Source organism: Nycticebus coucang, chromosome 4 (assembly GCF_027406575.1).
Source record: "Nycticebus coucang isolate mNycCou1 chromosome 4, mNycCou1.pri, whole genome shotgun sequence".
NCBI classification, from domain to species: Eukaryota; Metazoa; Chordata; class Mammalia; order Primates; family Lorisidae; genus Nycticebus; species Nycticebus coucang.
Window position 1 is genome coordinate 43,085,779 of NC_069783.1, and position 19,394 is coordinate 43,105,172.

At 38.6% G+C, this 19,394-nt stretch overlaps 1 protein-coding gene across 1 annotated transcript in view; it reads left to right on the forward strand.

Moving 5' to 3' along the window:
• The window catches only part of CAMKMT (calmodulin-lysine N-methyltransferase), a 389,728-nt gene that overhangs the window by 318,955 nt on the left and 51,379 nt on the right, over positions 1-19,394 (forward strand). The window contains exons 4-6 of the mRNA XM_053588971.1: positions 13,987-14,047; positions 16,010-16,064; positions 17,127-17,190. Coding sequence (XP_053444946.1) covers positions 13,987-14,047; positions 16,010-16,064; positions 17,127-17,190 — 180 coding nt within the window. The remainder of the gene's footprint in view (positions 1-13,986; positions 14,048-16,009; positions 16,065-17,126; positions 17,191-19,394) is intronic.

Sequence of the window (19,394 nt, forward strand, 5' to 3'; positions counted from 1 at the left end):
AACTGGTGCTGAAAGGCTTCCTTTTTATTCTTCTCCTCCCTCCTTCATTCTTCCTCTTCTGTTCATAGTGGGAAGAATGTGCCGCCCTGCTGGGGAAATCCATGCATGTTTTTCCTCCTGCTAGCAGCTCTCTGGTCTGATTCTCTAGGTCCACTGTTCCTAAGAACGATTCTTCGCACTTTCTGCCATCCTCTCTGACCAACGGAGATGGAGCATTTTCTCACCTTGCCCTGGGTAGCTCATAACTCACATCAGCAGATGTTCTTCTAACTATGGCTTGAGACTTTGGGAAATCTCTCTTCCTCAAAAAGTAGTTCTGTTACAGTGACGAGGAAGAAATTTGTTTGAGGAAAAAACATAGCAAAGAACTGTGCTTAATGTTGGAGAGGGAAAATTGTCCTTGAAGAGATTTTGTTACTAATATGCTCAATTAACAAAATAAAAAGCTTTTACAGCTAGTGTATGTAGATGTACAGCAGTTCTTTTCTGAAGCTGTGAAATTTAATGAACCAAGGCAGTTCTAACTCAATGAAAATAGACATGTAATGAAGATTTGACATGTGGGGCCATCTTGAAACCCATCTAAACTATTTCCTGGCAAAGGTTTAAATTTGACATTATAGTACAAACATAATATTTTAACCCATCTAATTTCTTGAAAATGTAACATGTGTATTCTTGAAAATACACAAATATATTGATCTATAGCCATTGGATTTAGAGTTAGAAGAGACCTTAGAAATCACTTTGATCCTTCTATTTTATTCTTAAAGCAAGATCCCAAATATGATTTGTCCAAAGTCCTAAAATTAGTTATTGGCAGAGTCACGAGAACTAGAAACTACTTCTCTTGATTCCAGGATCCCACGGGACTGGGACATGCAGTAACAAGAGATTGGGCTCTAGAGAAGAGCAGATGGGCTCAACTTCACCATGCCCCTAAGCTGGTCATGATATAAAATGTGATCAGACATATTTTATAAGCTGCTTCTAAGGATTAAATGAGGTGACTCAACCTAAGATAAGGAGCAAGAACGTTATTCAATGTAAGGTACCCAGCCCAATATTTGCCAAATACTTAAGTGTTCAGTAAGTGGATGCTGCCACCACCACCAAAAATAATAACAAAAACAAAAATGAATTGAGCACTTACTAAGTACTCTTCAAATTCATTTATTATTCACTCTGTAGTATGGAGTAAATAGCATTATTACTTTTTGATAAGGAATCAAAGCAAGAAGAGGTTAAGGACTTGCTGAGGTGACAAGCTAGTACACATCACAGGTGTCTTCCAAGTTCATGTCTTCCCACATGACCCTGCAGCTGTGGCTGTGACTACAGGACTTTCCTTTTTCTCAGTGGTGCTTCAGCATCTTCCTTGACCTGCCTCCATTTCTTATCTGTCACTCAGTTGCTTTCCCAGCATCTGCTCAAAAAAATGACCATCAGACCCAAAGCTATGGCCTTTGGGGAGTGTTCTCCCAAGATTACCTTCCCCTCCCTGCTCACTGTCAGGACAGGGTTGGGCCTCCTTCCTTCTTTCTGTCACCTCATTGTTTGTCACAACAATAGGTATCTGAGGTGGGGAATGGGGGTTCACATCTGTAATCCTAATACTTTGCAAGGCCAAGGCAGGAGGAGGAGCACTTGAGCTCAGGAGTTTGAGATCAGACTGAGCAAGAACAAGAACCTGTCTATAAAAATATAATAAATAAGGTATCTGAATTAAAACTTAAGTTTGAAAAATTTTTTTAGAGACAGATACATTTTTAATGTATTTTTAATCAACTCACACCCATAAACAGACCATCTTATAGTTCCAATAGAGTTCATTGTTGAAATACTTGGATAACATTTTGTGTCTTCCTTCCACTTGTTCATTATCCGTCCTTCCTGCAGTTCATTTGGCTTCTCCAGATCTAATGGGAGGCAGCAGAGGGCAGAGGTGAAGAATAACAGCTCTGGAGTCAGATTATCTGAGTTCAAATTTCATCTCTGTGCCCAAGTATCTGTCTGACTTGGGAGAAGGCTGCTCAACCTTCCTGTTCCTTGGTTTCCTCCTCTGCCTTATCGTGCCTGGGCAGCATCAACATTCAATAAGCATTGGAGTGTCCCAGGGAGAGCTTCCACTTCCCTGCTGTTATGGGCTACTCAGACCTGCCTTCCACCCGGATGTAGCCATTTTCCCTGTGACTCAGCTTTATGAACATAGAGGCCTGCAGGTAATGATTTATTGTGCACAGTGATCTGTTAATGGGTCACAGCAGAAGGATGGATATACAATAAGCAGTGCTCATATATATGGAATTCTTGTTTGGGATCAATTTTGAAAGTTCCTGTAGCTAGGGTACTTTTTTCCAAAGTTCAGTTTTGGTTTGGTTTTGTGAGTTATCAATTAGGAATAATAATCTCCATGAAAGTATCATAAAAATATAATTAAGGTTGATAAAATTCCCTGGATAGAAACATGTCAAAATAATAACAGCGGCAGCAGTAGTAACATTAGCGGTTTGAGACAGAGTGTCATTCTGCCCTGGGGAGAGTGCCGTAGCATCCTAGCTCACAGCAACCTCAACTTTTTGGGCTTAAGCGATCCACTTGCCTCAGCCTCCTGAGTAGCTGGGACTAAAGGCAAGAGCCACAACACCCAGCTAGTTTTTCTATTTTTAGAAAGTAGAGACAGGATCTCACTCTTGTTCAGGCTGGTCTCACACTCCTGAGCCCAGGCAATCGACCTTCCTCTGCCTCCCAGAGTGCTAGGATGACAGGCATGAGCCACCACGCCTGACCAAAATTACTGTTTTAAAAAGTACAAGAAAGAAAACTTTACTATGTGCCAAGCACTGTTCTAAGTGCCTTGCATGTATTATCTTATTAATCCTCACAACACCTGATGAATAGATACTTTTATTGCTTGTACTTAACCATGAGAGAACTGAGGCATTACTCGGGCACATCCCTACCATCACCATCATTCTCTAGTTCATTAACATGTTTTCTTTTCTTCTCAACACTAATCACTACCTGCTATAATGTTATTTGTTGTCTGTTGCCCCTATAAAAGTTATTTAGGCAAGAGCTTTGTCACTGCTATATCCTCAGCTTTTAGAACAGGCCTGGTTGCTAATAATTGCAGGTCTGTGTGAATAAATTAATGAATGAGGCCTTAAAAGTTTTAAGTACCTTGCCTAAGGTCACACAACCAAAAGAGCCAGTGTTCCAGCTGAACTCCATCCAACTCCAGAACACGAAATCTGGTTTTCCACAGTAGCTTTTTACAGCTGAAAGCGCTAGACACACTCTAACCCAAGCCTATCATTTTGCAGATGATGAGACTGATGCTCAGAAAGGCTAAATTACTTCCTAATGTCTGTTAGGATGGAACCAGAATCAGACCCCACAGCCCTAGGTAGTGTTTTCTGCACCCTGAATTCAGCCTTCTCATTTCATGTAAAATTGGAGGAAAATCCTGTATGTGTCTTCTGTATATCATCCACCTACGTATTCATGCCACAAACCTAAGTCGTACTTGACACTTCCCTCTTCCTTACCACCCCCTTCATCTAATTAACTAGTAAGCCTTGTCAGTATACCTTCTAAATATATCTCCAATCTCTCCAGCTTCCTTCATCTCTACTCAACCAAGCCCCTCCAGCTCTCCCCTAGGTAATTGTAGTAGCCTCCTACCTGCTTTTTCCTGCCTCCTCTTGCTCTTTTCTATCTATTTTCTTTTTCTGTTTTTCTTTTCTGAGACAGGGCCTTGCTCTGTTGCCAGGCATAGAGTGCCATGGCATCATGATGGCTCACTCTAACTTCAGACTCCTGGCTCGAGCCATCCTCCTGCCTCAGCCTCCCTGGTAGCTGGGACGACCAGCACCAGCCCTAAGGCAAAAAATTTTTCTATTTTTTGTAGAGATTGGGTCTTTCTCTTGCTCAGGCTGGTCTCAAACTCCTGACCTCATGTGATCCTCTTGCCTCAGCCTCCTAGAGGGCTAGGATGACAGGTGCAAGCCACTGTACCTGGCTTCTATTTTCTTTAGAGTAGCCAGAATTATTTTCTAAAATGTAAATCTGTTCATACCATTGTGCTGCTTAAAATATATCATTGAGTTTAAGGTGTGATTTAAAATTCCTTTTTTTTTTTTTTTAAGACAGAGTCTCACTTTCTTGCCTCCGGTAGAATGCCCTGGCATCACAGCTCACAGTAACCTCAAAGTCCTGGGCTCAAGTGATCCCTTTGCCTCAACCTCCCGAGTAGCTGGGACTATAGGCATCTGCCACAACACCCAGTATTTTTAGAGATGAAGTCTTGCTTTGGCTCAGGCAGGTCTTGAACCTGTGAGCTCAGGCGATCTGTCCACTTCAGCCTCCCAGAGTGCTGGGATTACAGGCATGAGCTGGATTAATTTTATTCTTATTCCATTTGTTTGTTTGTTTTGAGACAGAGTCCTACTTTGTCACCCTCAATGGAGTGCCATGGTGTCACAGCTCACAGAAACCTCATACTGTTGGGCTTGAGCAATCGTCTTGCTTCAGCTTTCCAAGGACCTGGGACTATAGGTGCCCTCTATGACACCTGGCTAGTTTTTCTGTTTTTAGTAGAGACAAGGTCTTGCACTTGCTCATGCTGGTCTGGAACCACGGAGCTCAAGCAATCCACCAGCCGAGGTCTCCCAGAGTGGTAGGATCACAGGAGTGAACCATCACGCCTGGACCATGTTAAAATTCTAACATGGCCTTTGAGCCTAGGAGGTGCAGCCCCTAACCGCCCTCCACTCTCACTGTCTGTGCTGATCTTTCCTTCTCATACATTCTGCAGCTCCATTGACCTTATTTCCATTTTTAGAACATTAAGCCCATCTCTTCTTCCAGCTTTATGTTATGGGGCTCCCCTATAATGGACCACTTTTTCCACCCCACCCCACCCCTTCCTTTTCCTTCCTTCTCTTCTCTTCATTCTCTGCCTCTCAGCTGAAGTGTCATTTATAAAGGGAGTTTTCCCTGATGGGCTCCTCCCGTCCTCTGCCCAACCAGGTCAGGTCCCCTGTGATATACTCTGATAAGCACCCTACACAGATTTATTGTAGTATAATTAGGCACATTGTTCATGTAATTATTTACTTAATGTCTCCTTCTCACACTAGACTGGAAGCCCTAGTAACCATGCTGTCTTTGTGATGCTTTTGTTAGATCAATATTTTAACTACTCTAAATGCCACTTGGGGCATTCTTCAATGCCTTATTGGATGATGTCAAGAATATAACAGAAGTGTCTATAATTGATTGATGAAGCCCTATGATGTTATAAATAGAACATGAAAATCTTGGGACCTTGCCATTAGTATTCTTGGCTTATATGTCCTTTTTCTAAAAATTATTCTTATTACCTTTCCAATGAATTTGTCTCTATTCATGAAGCTCTGGACCGAGAACCACTGAGAACCACCATCAACGACAGTAGCCTAAGTGTAAAGAACAATCAAAAGTCTGGAAGATGAACTGGAGGTAATTTCCAAGAGAGCAGTCACTATTCTTCCAGAATGAGTACTGAAACCCTACCACTCAGACCTTCAAATATTGATGTTACAGTGGATTCTGGAGGAAATATGAATGGTTATTGTATGTCTTAGATTCCAGAATTACCCTGCAAAGCATACTTGAAAGACCAGGCATTGTGGTGGGCACCTCTTGTCCCAGCTACTCCAGAGGCTGAGGCAAGAGGACCACTTGAGCCCAAGAGTTTGAGGTTGCTATGAGCTATGACGCCATGGCCCTCTACCTAGGATGCAGAGTGAGACTGTGTCTTAAAAAAAATGTCTCTGGATTACTAATAATACCTAATGTATTTATGTAAAGTGTATATTAACGTATACCAGGAGGATATGTATAGTTTTTATGCCATTTTATATCAGAGATGTGAGCATCTAAAGATTTTAGTATGGATGAGGTAGCCTGGCACCAGTTCCCCACAGATACTAAGGGCTGACCATATTTCTAAAATAAGAAATTGAAGGAAACTAAAATAAGGAAAATTGATTAAAAGTTGTTTAAGAAGTAGTAATACCCCATTCCAGGCTACTGAGCAGCTGTCCCTCGTCTACTCCAGCAGAAGATTGAGGCTCAGGGTTAAACTGGGGTTTTTGCAACAGGAGACGCCAGGCACAGCTGAGCGCAGAGTATACCAAAAGCAGGTCCATCAAGTGAATATGCCGCTGGAATGCCAGGCCCTTCACCTCTGCCACACCCACCCACACTCAGCCTTTCCACCTCCAGTCAGCTTTTTATCTTTCTATGCTTACAGTTAAGCACACAACAGTTACTAGACATCTGAGGAAAGCTTTTAATGTGACAGATGCCAAAACCAATAAACAGAAAACAAGCAACTTGAAGAAAACAGGCTATGTAAAGATAAGAAAACTTAAAACTTACAAGAAAGTATACTTAATATTTTCAAATAATTAAGAGAAGAGTTTGCATTCGTGAAACAGAAATAGAATTCTCTAAAAGAGAAATATTCCGAGAACCACCATCAACGACAATAGCCTAAGTGTAAAGAACAATCAAAAGGCTGGAAGATAAAGTGGAGGTAATTTCCAAGAGAGCAGAAAACAGGAAGAGATAGAAAAGAAGATTTTAAAAATTAGAAGATGTGTTCAAGAGATTTGACATCCAAATAATAAGGGTTCTAGAGAAAGAGAACAGGGGAAAATGGAGGTAAGGAAATAACCAATGGCACTTTGTAGGAAGCTTTCTAAGAACTGAAGGACATGGCGTTTCTAGGTTGAAATTACCCACTGAATCTTGCAAAGTCACAAGCATTTACCTCTCTTCTATTCATTTTCAAGAAACTACTGGAAGATGTGTTGCACTACGATGAGGGAGTAAACCAAGAAAGAGTAGACAACGGGTGGAGGAAACAAGAGATAGAACACAGAGAAGGGCAAAGGGCAGGCTGGGATGACCACAGATATCGCCTATAAGCCATCAGCTCTGCACCAAGCAAAGGCCATTCAGTCCAGACTAAGGCGGGTCAGAAAGTACCAAAGATTTCCTTATGAGGTTGATAGAATGCCGGTTGTGAATGAATGTTCTGAGAGGAGAAACTGACGATTGGAGTTTCAGATGCATAAAAATAATACCAAATGAGAAAAGAAAAAGATAATTATAAATTCCAGAGAAAACAAAGATTTACATGTGAGAGAAAAAGCAATCAAAGTTTACAGTGTAACTCAGTTTTATTTCATGGTCATGGTAAAATCAACAGTGAGGAACAATCTTACCACAATTATATGATGTATACCTGTAATGATTATTATCATATGGAGCAGATGGTAGGGGATGGATAAGAGGCATGATATATGTGATGTAGAGTGAAAAGTAGAGATAAAAGCAAAAAGTACTTGTATTCCTTAATGGGAGAAGGTTGAAAGATTTTGTTGAAAACTGGGAAAAAATTAATATATAGCAATATAAACGTATTATGTAGAAATATGAAAGTAATTACCAGAAGAAATCCAAAAGAGTTAAAAGTGGTAGTTTTTAGGGAAAGGAAAAGATTAAAAAGAAGGGCTAGGTACTATTACTTGTCTTAACCATTCTGACAGAACTCAATGACTCTTTAAATCAGTGGTTCTCAACCTTCCTAATGCCGTGACCCTTTAATACAGTTCCTCATGTTGTGGTGACCCCCAACCGTAAAATTATTTTCATTGCTACTTCATGAAGTAAAGTGTGAATGGTATAGGTGTAACTTCTTTGAAAAGAAAATCTTCCTGAATGACCATTATATTTCCACAAATAAGGAAAATTTTTTTTTAAAAGAACAGCTTTATTAAGATGTAATTCACAATTTACCCTACGGTTTTTAGTATATTCACAGAGTTGTGCAACCATCACCACATTCAATTTTAGAACATCTCATCACCTCCAAAAGAGACCTGAAAGCCACAAGCAGTGACTCCCACTTATGCCTCACCATCCCAGCCTTCCACACCACGCTACACTCTGTTTTCATGGATACACCTGATCTGGACATTTTCTACACAACGTGTGGTCTCTTTTAACTGGCTTCTTTCACTTAGTACAGGCGTATCTTGGACACGTTGTGGGTCCACTTCCAGATGACTGCAATAAAGTGAATATTGCAATAAAAGGAGTTACATTTTGTTTGGTTTTCCCAGTGAATGTAAAAGTTATGCTCACATTACGGTATAAACTATTAAGTATACAATAGCATTATGTCTAAAAAACGTACATGCCTTATTTTTTAAATACTTTACTGCTAAAACATGTCAAGAGTCATCTGAGCTTTTAGCAAGTCTTAATCTTTTTGCTAGTGGAGGGTCTTGCCTCCATGATTATGGCTCTGAGTGATCAGTGTGGTTGTTGCTGAAGTTTGGAGTGGCTGTGGCAGTTTCTGAAAATAAGACAATAGCATCAATTGACTCTTCCTTTCACAAAAGGTTTCTCTGAGGCATGTGATGCTGTTTGTTAGCATATTACCCGCTCGGTGGCAGTTTTTACAAAGTTGGAATCAATTTTATTAAACTATGCTGCTGCTTTACCCACTAAATTTATGTCAGATTCTTTATTGTCATATCCAAAAAGTTCACAACATTTACAGCAGGACAAGATTTCATCTTGAGAAATGCATTCCTAAGAAGCAACTCCTCATTCATTCAATTTTTATCCTGAGATTGGTTCAGTCACATCTCCAGGTCCCACTTGAGTCCTCTTGCTGTCTCTACCGCATCCGTAGTGACTTCCTCCATGGAAAGTTTTATACCCTTCAAAGTCATCCATGAGGGTTGAAATCAAATTCTTCCAAATTTCTGTTAATGTTGACACTCTGACCTTCTCCCATGAATCTTATCTGTTTTTAATGGCATCTAGAATGCTGAATCCTTTCCAGAAAGTTTTCAATTGACTTTACCCAGATCTTTCAAAGGAGTCACTATCTATAACCGCTATAGACTTCCAACATGTATTTCTTAATAGTAAGACTTAAAAGTCAAAATCATTTCTTGATCCATGGGCTACAGAATGGATGTTGTGTTAGCAGGCATGAAAACAACATCAATCTCCTTATGTATCTCCATTGGAGCTGTTGGGTGACCAGGTACATTGTCAATGAGCAGTAATATTTTGAAAGGAATCTTTGTTCCTGAGCAGTAGGTCTCAATAGTGGGCTTAAAATCCTTGGTAAACCATGCTGTAAGCAGATTTGTTATCAGCCAGGCTCTGTTTTTCCACTGATAGAGCACAGGCAGAGGAGAGTTAGCATCATTCAGTTCTAGGAATTTCACAATGGTAAATGATCATTGGCATCAACTGAAAGTTATTAGCTGCATTAGCCCCGAACAAAAGGGTCAACCTGTCCTCTGAAGCCAGGCAATGACTTCTCTCTAGCTATGAAAGTTTAAGAAGGCATCTTTCTTCCAGTATAAGGCTATTTCATGTACAGCCTTAGATTTCATATAAATCTGTTGTTTAGTGCAGCAACCTTTGTCAATGATCTTAGCTAGATCTCCTGGATACCTTGAAGCAGCTTCTCCATCAGCACTTGCTGCTTCACCTTGCACTTCTATGTTATACAAAGAGCTTCCTTCCTTAAGCCTCACAAGGCAACTTCTAGCTTTAAACTTTTCTTCTGAAGCTTCCTCACCTCCCTCAACTTCTTAGAATTGAAGAGAGTTAGGGCCTTGTTCTGCATTAGCTTTCTGCTTAAGAAAAGTTGTGGTTCGTTTCATTTTCTATACAGACCACTCAAACTTTCTCCCTATCAATAAGAAGACTGTTTCACTTTTCTTATCATTCGTTGGCTCACTGGAGTAGCACTTTTCCCTCAAGAACATTTCCTTTGCAGTCACAACTTGGCTGTTTGGTGCAAGAGGCCTAGCTTTCAGCCTTCATTTTCAATATGCCTTCCTTACCAAGCATCCTCCTTTCTAGCTTTTGATTTAAAGTGAGAGATGTGTGACTCTTCCTTTCATTTAAACACTCAGAAGCCATTGCAGGGTTATTAACTGGCCAAATACCAATATTATTGTTTCTTAGACAATAAGGAGGCCTGAGAAGAGGATGAGACGGGAATGACCAGCCAGTGAAGCAGAACACACACAGTGAACTTATAGATTAAGTTCACTGTCTTACATAGGCATGGTTCATGGTGCCCCAAAACAATTACAATAGCTACATCAAATATCATTGATCATACATCACCATGTTCCTAGAATTACCAAAATGTGGAACAGAGACGCTAAGTGAGCACATGATGCTGGAAAAAATGACCCTGATATACTTGCTTAATGCATTGTTCTCACAGATTTCCAAGTTGTAAAAAACACAATATCTGCAAAGCACGAGAAACTGCAATAAAATGAGATGTGTCTGTATATTTTCAAGTTCCATCCATGTTGTATAATGCATCAGTACTTTTTTGTTGTCACATAATTGTTCATTGCATCGGTATATGTACCAGATATTAATTATTTTTTCAATTGATGAACATTTGAATTGTTTCTGCTTTGGGGCTATTAAGAATTATACTACTATGAATATTCATGTATGAGTTTCTGTGTGGACATGTTTTGATTTTTCCTGGGTATGTACCTAGGAGTGGAATTGCTGGATCATGTGGCAATCTACATTTATTGTTTTGAGGGACTGCCAGTTTTCCAAATTGGCTCCATCATTTTGCATTCCTAAGAGTTCCAATTTGTTGACGTCACCAACATTTGTTCACCCCTAGTGGGTATAAGTGGTATCTCATTTTGGTTTTTATTTTCACTAAGGAACTTTTTAAAATGTAGCAAATTAGGAAAATGAAATAGGTTGACAAAACCTCGTCTTGACGAGGCTTTGAGGAAAAAAACATTTATTATGGATATAGGTTGGTACATATTTTGTGGAGGATGGTTTAGTATATTGTAATGTAAAATATACTTAACCTCTGACCAGGCATCCCATTCTAGGTAATTGATGTAGGGAGAAAACCATATGTTGGGAAAAGATGGGTCTTTATTTTACCGCTATTTATAACCTCAAAATACCAAAAAACTTTGAAACTAACTTAAATGTCTATCAGGAGGAAACTGGTTAAATGAATTCTAGACAATCAATACAAATAATGATGCAGGGAGAATATATATATATTTGAGGGGTACATATAATTAGGCTACATTATTTGCCTATCTACCACATACTGGGTGGGACAAAATAAGATTATTAAACATCTCCACATAAAGATCCCATTTGTGTAAAATATCTTTCTGCATAGAAAGATTTTGTGGAATAAGGTCTAAAATGTTAACAGTGATTATATCCCTGTGGTGGCATTTTAGGTGATTTTTTTACTTTGTTCTTCATATTTTTTGTATTTAATTTTATTAAAAATCAGCCTTTAGCCTCTATAATTTTTTGAGAAAATTATGAAACTATTTCAAAAGACTGTGCATTTTAGAAGTCACATTTTTGTACTTAATCAAGGCTTAAGTTTTAAATACTCTTTCCCTATCATTATTTTTTTTTAACCTCATAACGATCTACTAAAGGTGTAAAAGTTTCATTATTGTGGTGATTGTATCCCCTTGGTGTAGAACACTGATTTAGGCTCTTCTTTCAGAGAATTTTATTATGTACTTTGGTCTTTATAGAGTTCTTTTTATGTGGAGATACGCCAGGTATATGAACTTGGGGATCATGCCAAATCTCAAGAATAGGAACTGGTCAAGACGGTTCTCCGTCTCTTCTGGTTCTTGGGATAATAATTCTGAGTTGACGTGTTCTCACTTCCATTTTCTAACCCCTTTTGCAGGAGAATATCATTCACAACAACTTTCTCTGAGTTTTTTATGACTGCGGAATTACTCTAAACACATTGCATATATTTTATTCATCTAATCATCATGACAATCCTATGAGGTTGATATACATTAATGCTATTTTAAAGATTTGGAGCCTGAGGCACAGAGAGGGTAAATAACCTGTCTAAGGTCACTCAACTAGGGAATGGCAAAGCTGGCCCAGGAACCCAGTTTGGTTCCAAAGTACCTATGATCTTAATTGTTAACCACCCCCACCTCTCTGACTTTCCTCCTAAAGATGACTTGTTGGCTTTCCTGGTTTCTCTCTCAAGCTGTCATTTCTTCCAGAAATGCCCAAGAGGCTGAGGTAGTATGTTCAGCAAATGCTGTATGGAATTACCTCTTTACTGTTCATATATTTATCCATTGAATCTCTTAGGATTTTACTTAACATTTTTTGACATCCTTTTCTCAGAAATGATTGTATTTCTTACTCCTTGAAGTTGGATATTCATCTGAGACCAAAAAAAAAAAAAAAATTAAGCCTTCTTTAGATTTTTCAGCTTTGCATCATCAAAGTGTACTGAGTGTGCAGAGTGGCTGGTGTTGAGTCAGAACATCAGCTGCTCTTTCCCAGGACTGCATGGTGTTCTCAGCCTCGGGCAACGTGGGACGCCAGGTGCCTTGCCTGATCTTTGGGTCTGATCTTTAGGCAAAGCATAATTTTTATAATGTTATAATTTATTTTGGTTGAGAGCAATACAAAGCTGGGCACAGTGGCTCAAGCCTGTAATCTCAGTACTTTGGGAGGCTGAGGCAACAAGATCACTTGAAACCAAAAGTTTGAGACTAGCCTGGACAACAGAGCAAGACCATATCGCTAAAAATTTTTTTAATTAGCCAGGTGTCCTGGTGGTATGCATCCGTCTATTGGGGGCGGGGGTGGGGGGAGGAGAGCAGGTGCTAAGGCAGGAGGATTGCTTGAACCCAGGATTTAAATGTTGCAGTGAGCTATGATCACACCACTGTAATCGAGTCTAGGCAACAGAGTGAGACTCTGTAAAAAATAAAAATAAAAAGTAAGTAATACATACTCATTGTAAAATTTTTGGAAAATACAAAAAGTATAAAGAAAAAACTTTAAAGCACTTCTAATCCTACCATCCTGTAATAACCCCTAGAAATCATGTTTTCTAAGTGTGTTTATCTTTTTGTTAAGGAATTTACATCCATTCATGAAGACTAAATCATCTAAGTAAATGATATGCAGATGATAATTTTAGGAAATACCCATCCATGCAAACTAATGGGTAGGATTAATGTTAAATTTAAAGATGTGCCACAGTTGGTAAAATTAAAATTTCTGAATTTTATATTTCAGAATATAAATTCTTCTTTTTAATTGAAGAAAGGAAATAATTATGTATATTTAAAACAGTGTGAAATCAAACAAAAAAGTATAATGACCTCAGCAGTTTCATTTGTTCCTCTGAGTAATTTTTCCATTTATTTTTACCTAACATGAGCTGCATATATAATAGGTCTTCAACTGATGCTTATTAATTTTATGGAAACCAGATTAAGATCTACTTGAAATATTATCAACATTTAACTTTTAATATTTGTAATTTGGGTTGTTATTACTTTTGTTACCTTGTGACTGTATTTAGTCAATGTTTTTTTTTTGAGACAGAGCCTCACTTTGTCACCCTTGGTAGAGCGCTATGACATTATAGCTCACAGCAACCTCAAACTCTTGGGCTCGAGTGACTCTCTTGCCTCAGCCTCCCAAGTAGCTGGGACTACAGGCACCCGCCACAACACCCGGCTATTTTTAGAAATGAGGTCTGTTCTGTCTCAGGCTGGTCTCGAATTCCTAACCTCAGGCAATCCACCCACCTCGGTGTCCCAGAGTGCTAGGATTACCGTGCCCCAGCAAAATTTAGTAAAATTTACTTAGGACATTTTACTATTATCCTGGAGAAAAAGGTTATAAACATCACCCTTATAAAAATAACAATAGCAGCAACAAGAAAAACTCATGTGGTATGACATATTGCAAGTAATAACTATGTTGAGTTTGATTCAAATTGAAATAGCTTGTACTGAACAGTGTTTTTAAAAGCTACTTCTTAAGAGAATAACTTCAATAACCAAAAGTGTATCCTCTTGTGTTTTCTAGGCATCTGGCCATCTGAAGAGGTTTTGGCTCACTACTGCCTCAAGCACAATAATCTGTTCAGGTACAGAGTTGCACCTAAAAGATATGTTTATCCCATTATGTATATTGAATTTGCATAGTAAAATTGCCATGATTACATTCTTCAAATTTGCATATTAAAATTGCCACGATTGCATTCTTGAAAGAAAGAAAGAAAAAGAGAAATCAGGAAAGAAAGAAATCAAGAAAGAGAAAAGGAAAACAGAAGGAAAGGGAAACAAATTCACGGTGAACACATGTTGCTTCTGAAAAGAAATCTGAATTGCCTTTGGGTACTAATATCGCACAGCAAGCTTTTTGCCATATGTCAAAGGCTTTTGATTTCTACTCAAGGCATTTTATTTCACTTTGATTTGGGGGAAACAAAAGTGAAGCTTCAATCAATCCTTGCTGATTGTGAAGGTCAAAAAAAAAGAAAGAAAAAGAAAAAAAACTACCCAGTAAAGACACTCTTTAAACTTCTTCTAGGGAAGTCACTGCAGTGTGTTTGATAAATAAATAAATACCTCACAGCTACCCCAATTTTAAAGATATTTTTATAGACCTAACAATATGCACTTGTGAAATATAAATTACTATTACAGATTCATGCTATGGAAGTCATAGTTGGTATTAAGATCCAACCCATTGATGAGATTTAGGAAAAAGAGAAATACTCATTTTATTTGAAAATTCTAAAGATGTTTGGTAGACCCAGAAAAAAATCGTTTTTTTAATTTTAATTCTCATTTTATAAAGATCAGCCAATATATACTTCCCAAATGACCATTAGGATTCCAGATAAGCCATTAGTGATCACGGTGTGTATTTTAACAATATGTATTTGTAACATTGGGTCAATAACATGCATTTTTTTGAAGCTTTAAGGTCCATGTTTACCAACCAGTCTACAATTGTTTTGAACAGCTAAACACTCATTAAGTGTATTTCAAAATATGGTTGTCTTTGCTTGGCTTCTCTTCTCCTAGCCCTTCTTCCCATTGATCCCTCCTGTTTAATTTCGCTCTTTTTCTCCTCTTGAGGTAATAAACTTCCTGAACTGGGAAGAAGAAATAATCCTAAGACTCTAAGCATATAAAATAAGAACAGGGCAATTTTGAATTTGAAGTGCAGAGCTGCCCTGGAAGTCTGGCATTTGCTCATCTCGCTGTGCTTGAGCTTGACTGGAGCTCCAATCAGTGAGCAGTGGGCCAGGCTGAGAGTGTCACACGTTGAGGGCTGATATTTAGGCACAAAGGGGAAGGTAAGTGCAGAGTGCCACACTAGACTGTCAGCTTTAACTCTGAGCCGATTTACTTTTGAGCAGTGAAGTCAGAGCCCAGTCATTACTTTCGCCTGGGTTTGCTGGCTTACCCATATTATGTTCCTGCATTGTTTATTCACTATGTCATGTTGGGGTCAGTTGTGATTTAAGTGTTAATTGCTAAATGCTCTTTGTGTAATTGTTCTTTATGGGGGCAGTTCAGCTTTCCAAAATGTTTCCATCTGTTTTAGAATTAAAAAAAAAAAAATTCAAGATTGCATTTATTTGTGTGTTGTGTGCATGTGACTATAACATAGGTATATACAAACTCATATATATTCATTTACTTGTCTAACTGTTTTTGAAGGAATGAATGTGGATTAACAGTGTTATCCTTTCCTAACAATTATCTTTCGCTACTCTAGCTAGTTTAGTTCTAAAAGACAGCGCCATTGACAAGGGAAAAAAAGGGAACCTTCTCAGATTTTTCAGCTCAGCGGTGGTAATGTTGCAGTGAACACTAATGAGGGAACCCCCACTGATTTGCCTGCTTTGTGACTTTTCTATTTCATAATTATTTTTAAAACGCAAAACGACATGAGGTAGCCTCGTCATGTCTCTACAACTTCCTGGTAGCGCCGTTCTTACTGCAGATGGCAATTTGTTCTTGTAACATATATATCTCTCTGACCATTTTCATCTAATTTGTATGGGTTCTACCATTTCTTTTCTCTCTTTCAGGGACCTTGCTGTGTGTGAGCTAGGGGGTGGCATGACATGCTTGGCTGGGCTCATGGTAGGTCTTTTCTCAATTCCAATCCCATTCATAGGGAGGAACAAAAGGAAAAATGTTCCAGGGCCTCCAACTGCTGGGTCAGAGAACCGTCAACAGCATCAGCTGCGGTCAAGCTGCCGGGTCTTGAGAGACCTTCTAGATTGACTTACTTTCGGATCATATTGATTTTATGGTTGCCTCGATGAGCAGAAACATTTTACCTCAGTGTGGTCAATATCGCTTGTTGTGACATTCCAGGCCTTGCGCAGTCTTTCTTTGCTGTAGTGAAAGCATTTTTTTTTTTTTTTTTTTCAGATTATAGTCCCATTTGCTAAGATACAGGAATAGCCCGGCAAATCACAGTTGGAGCACCATGATATAGCTGCTAATGTTTTGCCTGCATTATTACACCAACAAACATGATCCAGAGCGCTCAGTAATTAGATTCTTTTGAATTAGATTGGCCATTCAGGAACGTCGTTCCCCATTCTCTGGGTTCTGAGTCATGTATTCAGGAGATATTATGTAGCAGCACAGTGCATTAGACAAGTTTTTATGTCTCTACAAATAAAAGCATATTGTTACACTGATTGGCATTTGACAAACCTGTCGCTCTTATACAATGTGTCGAGGTTACAGCCCAATGTGCGAGCATGTCAAAGCTCACAAAAAAATTACCCTCACAAAGCCATCTGCCTGCAATGCAAAGTTATATGAAGGGCATCAGGCAGTCAGACAGAAGCAAGCTGAAAGGCAGAGTGACAGCCTTGTATGATGGCTCTACTAGATAAACAGAAGCCCACAAATGAAAGCCTCTCAGAATACCATCATCCGCTGTCACAATGCAATTACCGAACAGAATGATAGCAAGATAGAGGCTCCCGCAAATGGAATGATAAAAGTATTGACTGATTTGATTGAATGATTAAAATAATGCAGACATAAAATGAAAAAAGATTGAAGATTGTTACAGAGAAATAGGTGAGGAAGCATGATACTGAAGGCTTGTCACTCCTGTCTTCACTTCCACACAGACAAGCATATTTGCTCATTGTTTGCTGTGCTCCCTTTTTTTTTTTTCAGGTTGCTATTTCTGCAGATGTCAAAGAAGTTCTGTTAACTGATGGGAATGAAAAGGCCATCAGAAGTATCCTTATTCAGATAGAAAATGGGTTTGTTGTGCTCATTCCTTTTTCCCGGCGGAGTAACAATTGATATAAAGAAAGACAGCATGGGGCATTAAAAGAGAGCTCCTCCCCACCCACACACACATGATAAGTAATTAAGGAAAAGTAAAAATATATGAATTCATTGCGTGCTACTACATGTTTTTCTTTTGATAAATTTTTGTAAACACTTCTTTCTAAAAGAGCCTGATTGCCTGTGTTTCAAGGCAATGGGAAAATTTCTTTCATAATGATTCCCAAGCATTCTTGTTCTTTTATTTCCATTGAAATTGGACAGTGTAAAGTAAATTATTTAGTACTGATTGTATTGGATATTGCTGGCAAATATTAACTTCCAGCTTCATGTTTATTTCTTTTTCTGCATTTGATATTATACATACTGTGTAATATTGTGCCTACTCTAATCACCTGTGTCCCCCACTAAAATAGCTATCAGTTCTTCATTATTTCCTTTTATTTAGGATTATAGAGGCTATCTCTATTTTTCTGCTGTCCCATTACAGTTCAGACTCCAGAATATTAGATTATGCTTTACTAATATGTACACAGAGTTCATGAAAATTGAACTGTACTTTAACTAAGCAAGCAAGCATAATTTGTGGCTACTTTAGCAGTCGAGCTGGTTTGTTCAGGGGCAGTTAACAGCTGTTAGAAACCGAGAGGAAAAGTAGAAGATATGTTTACTTTGATTTTTTTTTTTTTTTTTTGGTGTGCCTCACACTTCCATTATGCGGGAGATAGTCTACTTATTTGAATTTTAAGTCCCTAAAATCCCAAAGCTGTTTCGATTTTTGTGGCATTTTACATAAAACCTATTTTCAATTTCCTTTTTCTACCTCTGCTACATCATTTTTTGAAAACAGAATTTGCAGCAGCTGCATCAGGCCGCTGGAACAGGAGAAAGGAGGCAGGAGACACAGTCGCTAACATTGTTCAGCAGCTCTTGTGTGCTCTGCGGAGCCCCACCCAGCTAATTGCCTGACAGACTTTAAAAAAAAAAAATTCAGGAAGGAAAAACAGCCAATCACAACCTTGGCCTTTCACACAAGAGAAAGAGATCACAAAAGGTGCTTCCTATTTTAAAATACAGGATTTTCATCATGATCTTGAGACTGTCGCAAGTTTTTCAAAATATTCCTGAAGATGATCTGATGTTGTTCCATTCAGTGTGCTTTACTCTGAGTCATTCTGTGCATGGATCACCTCACTGTGCTCCTCTTTATGTTAGGGAGTACAGAGAGGAGAGGAAGCTCAGGTAGGCTAGCTCAGCTCCAGTGGATGGTTTTTTTGTGTGGGGGGGGAGAGGGTAGGATTATTGGACCAGAGAAGGTTATTTTAGCCACAAAAACTTTCAGATTGGGCCTAGGAACCTGAGGCTTCTCTCAAACCAGCAGACATCTTATTTAATAGCATCAGAGGCCAATTAGAACTTTTATCAAACTATGGAAAACATCTGTAGCCAGTCTGTAAATTTCATTGTACTAAAATCATCGTTGAGCTAAACGACAGAGCTTCTGAAGAAGGGAGGCAAAGCTAATGTCATTAATTAATGCACCTTTGCTTTAAATAGCAAAGATGCCATGCCAGCTCTTGAAATCAGAGAGGAAATCTCAGATTCTGTATTCATTCTGCTGGCCTTTCAAAGAAATGATTGGTACAGCCCCCTCCCAAGAAAATGGATTTTTAACATTTGGTCCCCAGAAGCTCAGCCCTGAGAGTGCTTTATTGTGCTAGGTTTTACAATGGGTTTAATATAGCAGGGTGCCAAAGAGCAGGAGGGGAAGAACTTTACAATGTAGATAAAGTAGGTCCTTTCAGGATGCAGACCCAAACTGGTAATGTGTTTTATTTCCTCTCTTAGGACTTTCCTGGTGGAGTTCAGTTTTTATCACACAGTTGTTCTATGTTTGTGTGCCTTTTTCTGTTGTAACTAGATCTAATTTTTTTTTAATTAAGAGAAAAAAAGCATGCATAAAGCCTTAAAATTGGCAATGTGTTTTTCCTGCTTTTAATACTAATGTTATTCTTGATTTGCTAACAGAGCTTACAATTGGCATTCACCGTAATCTGTTTTACTGACTGAGGTTAATATGAATGAATTTTTTTCTAAGTGTGTGCCCACTTTTCTGTAAGAATTACTAATTCACTGAATCGCATACTATTG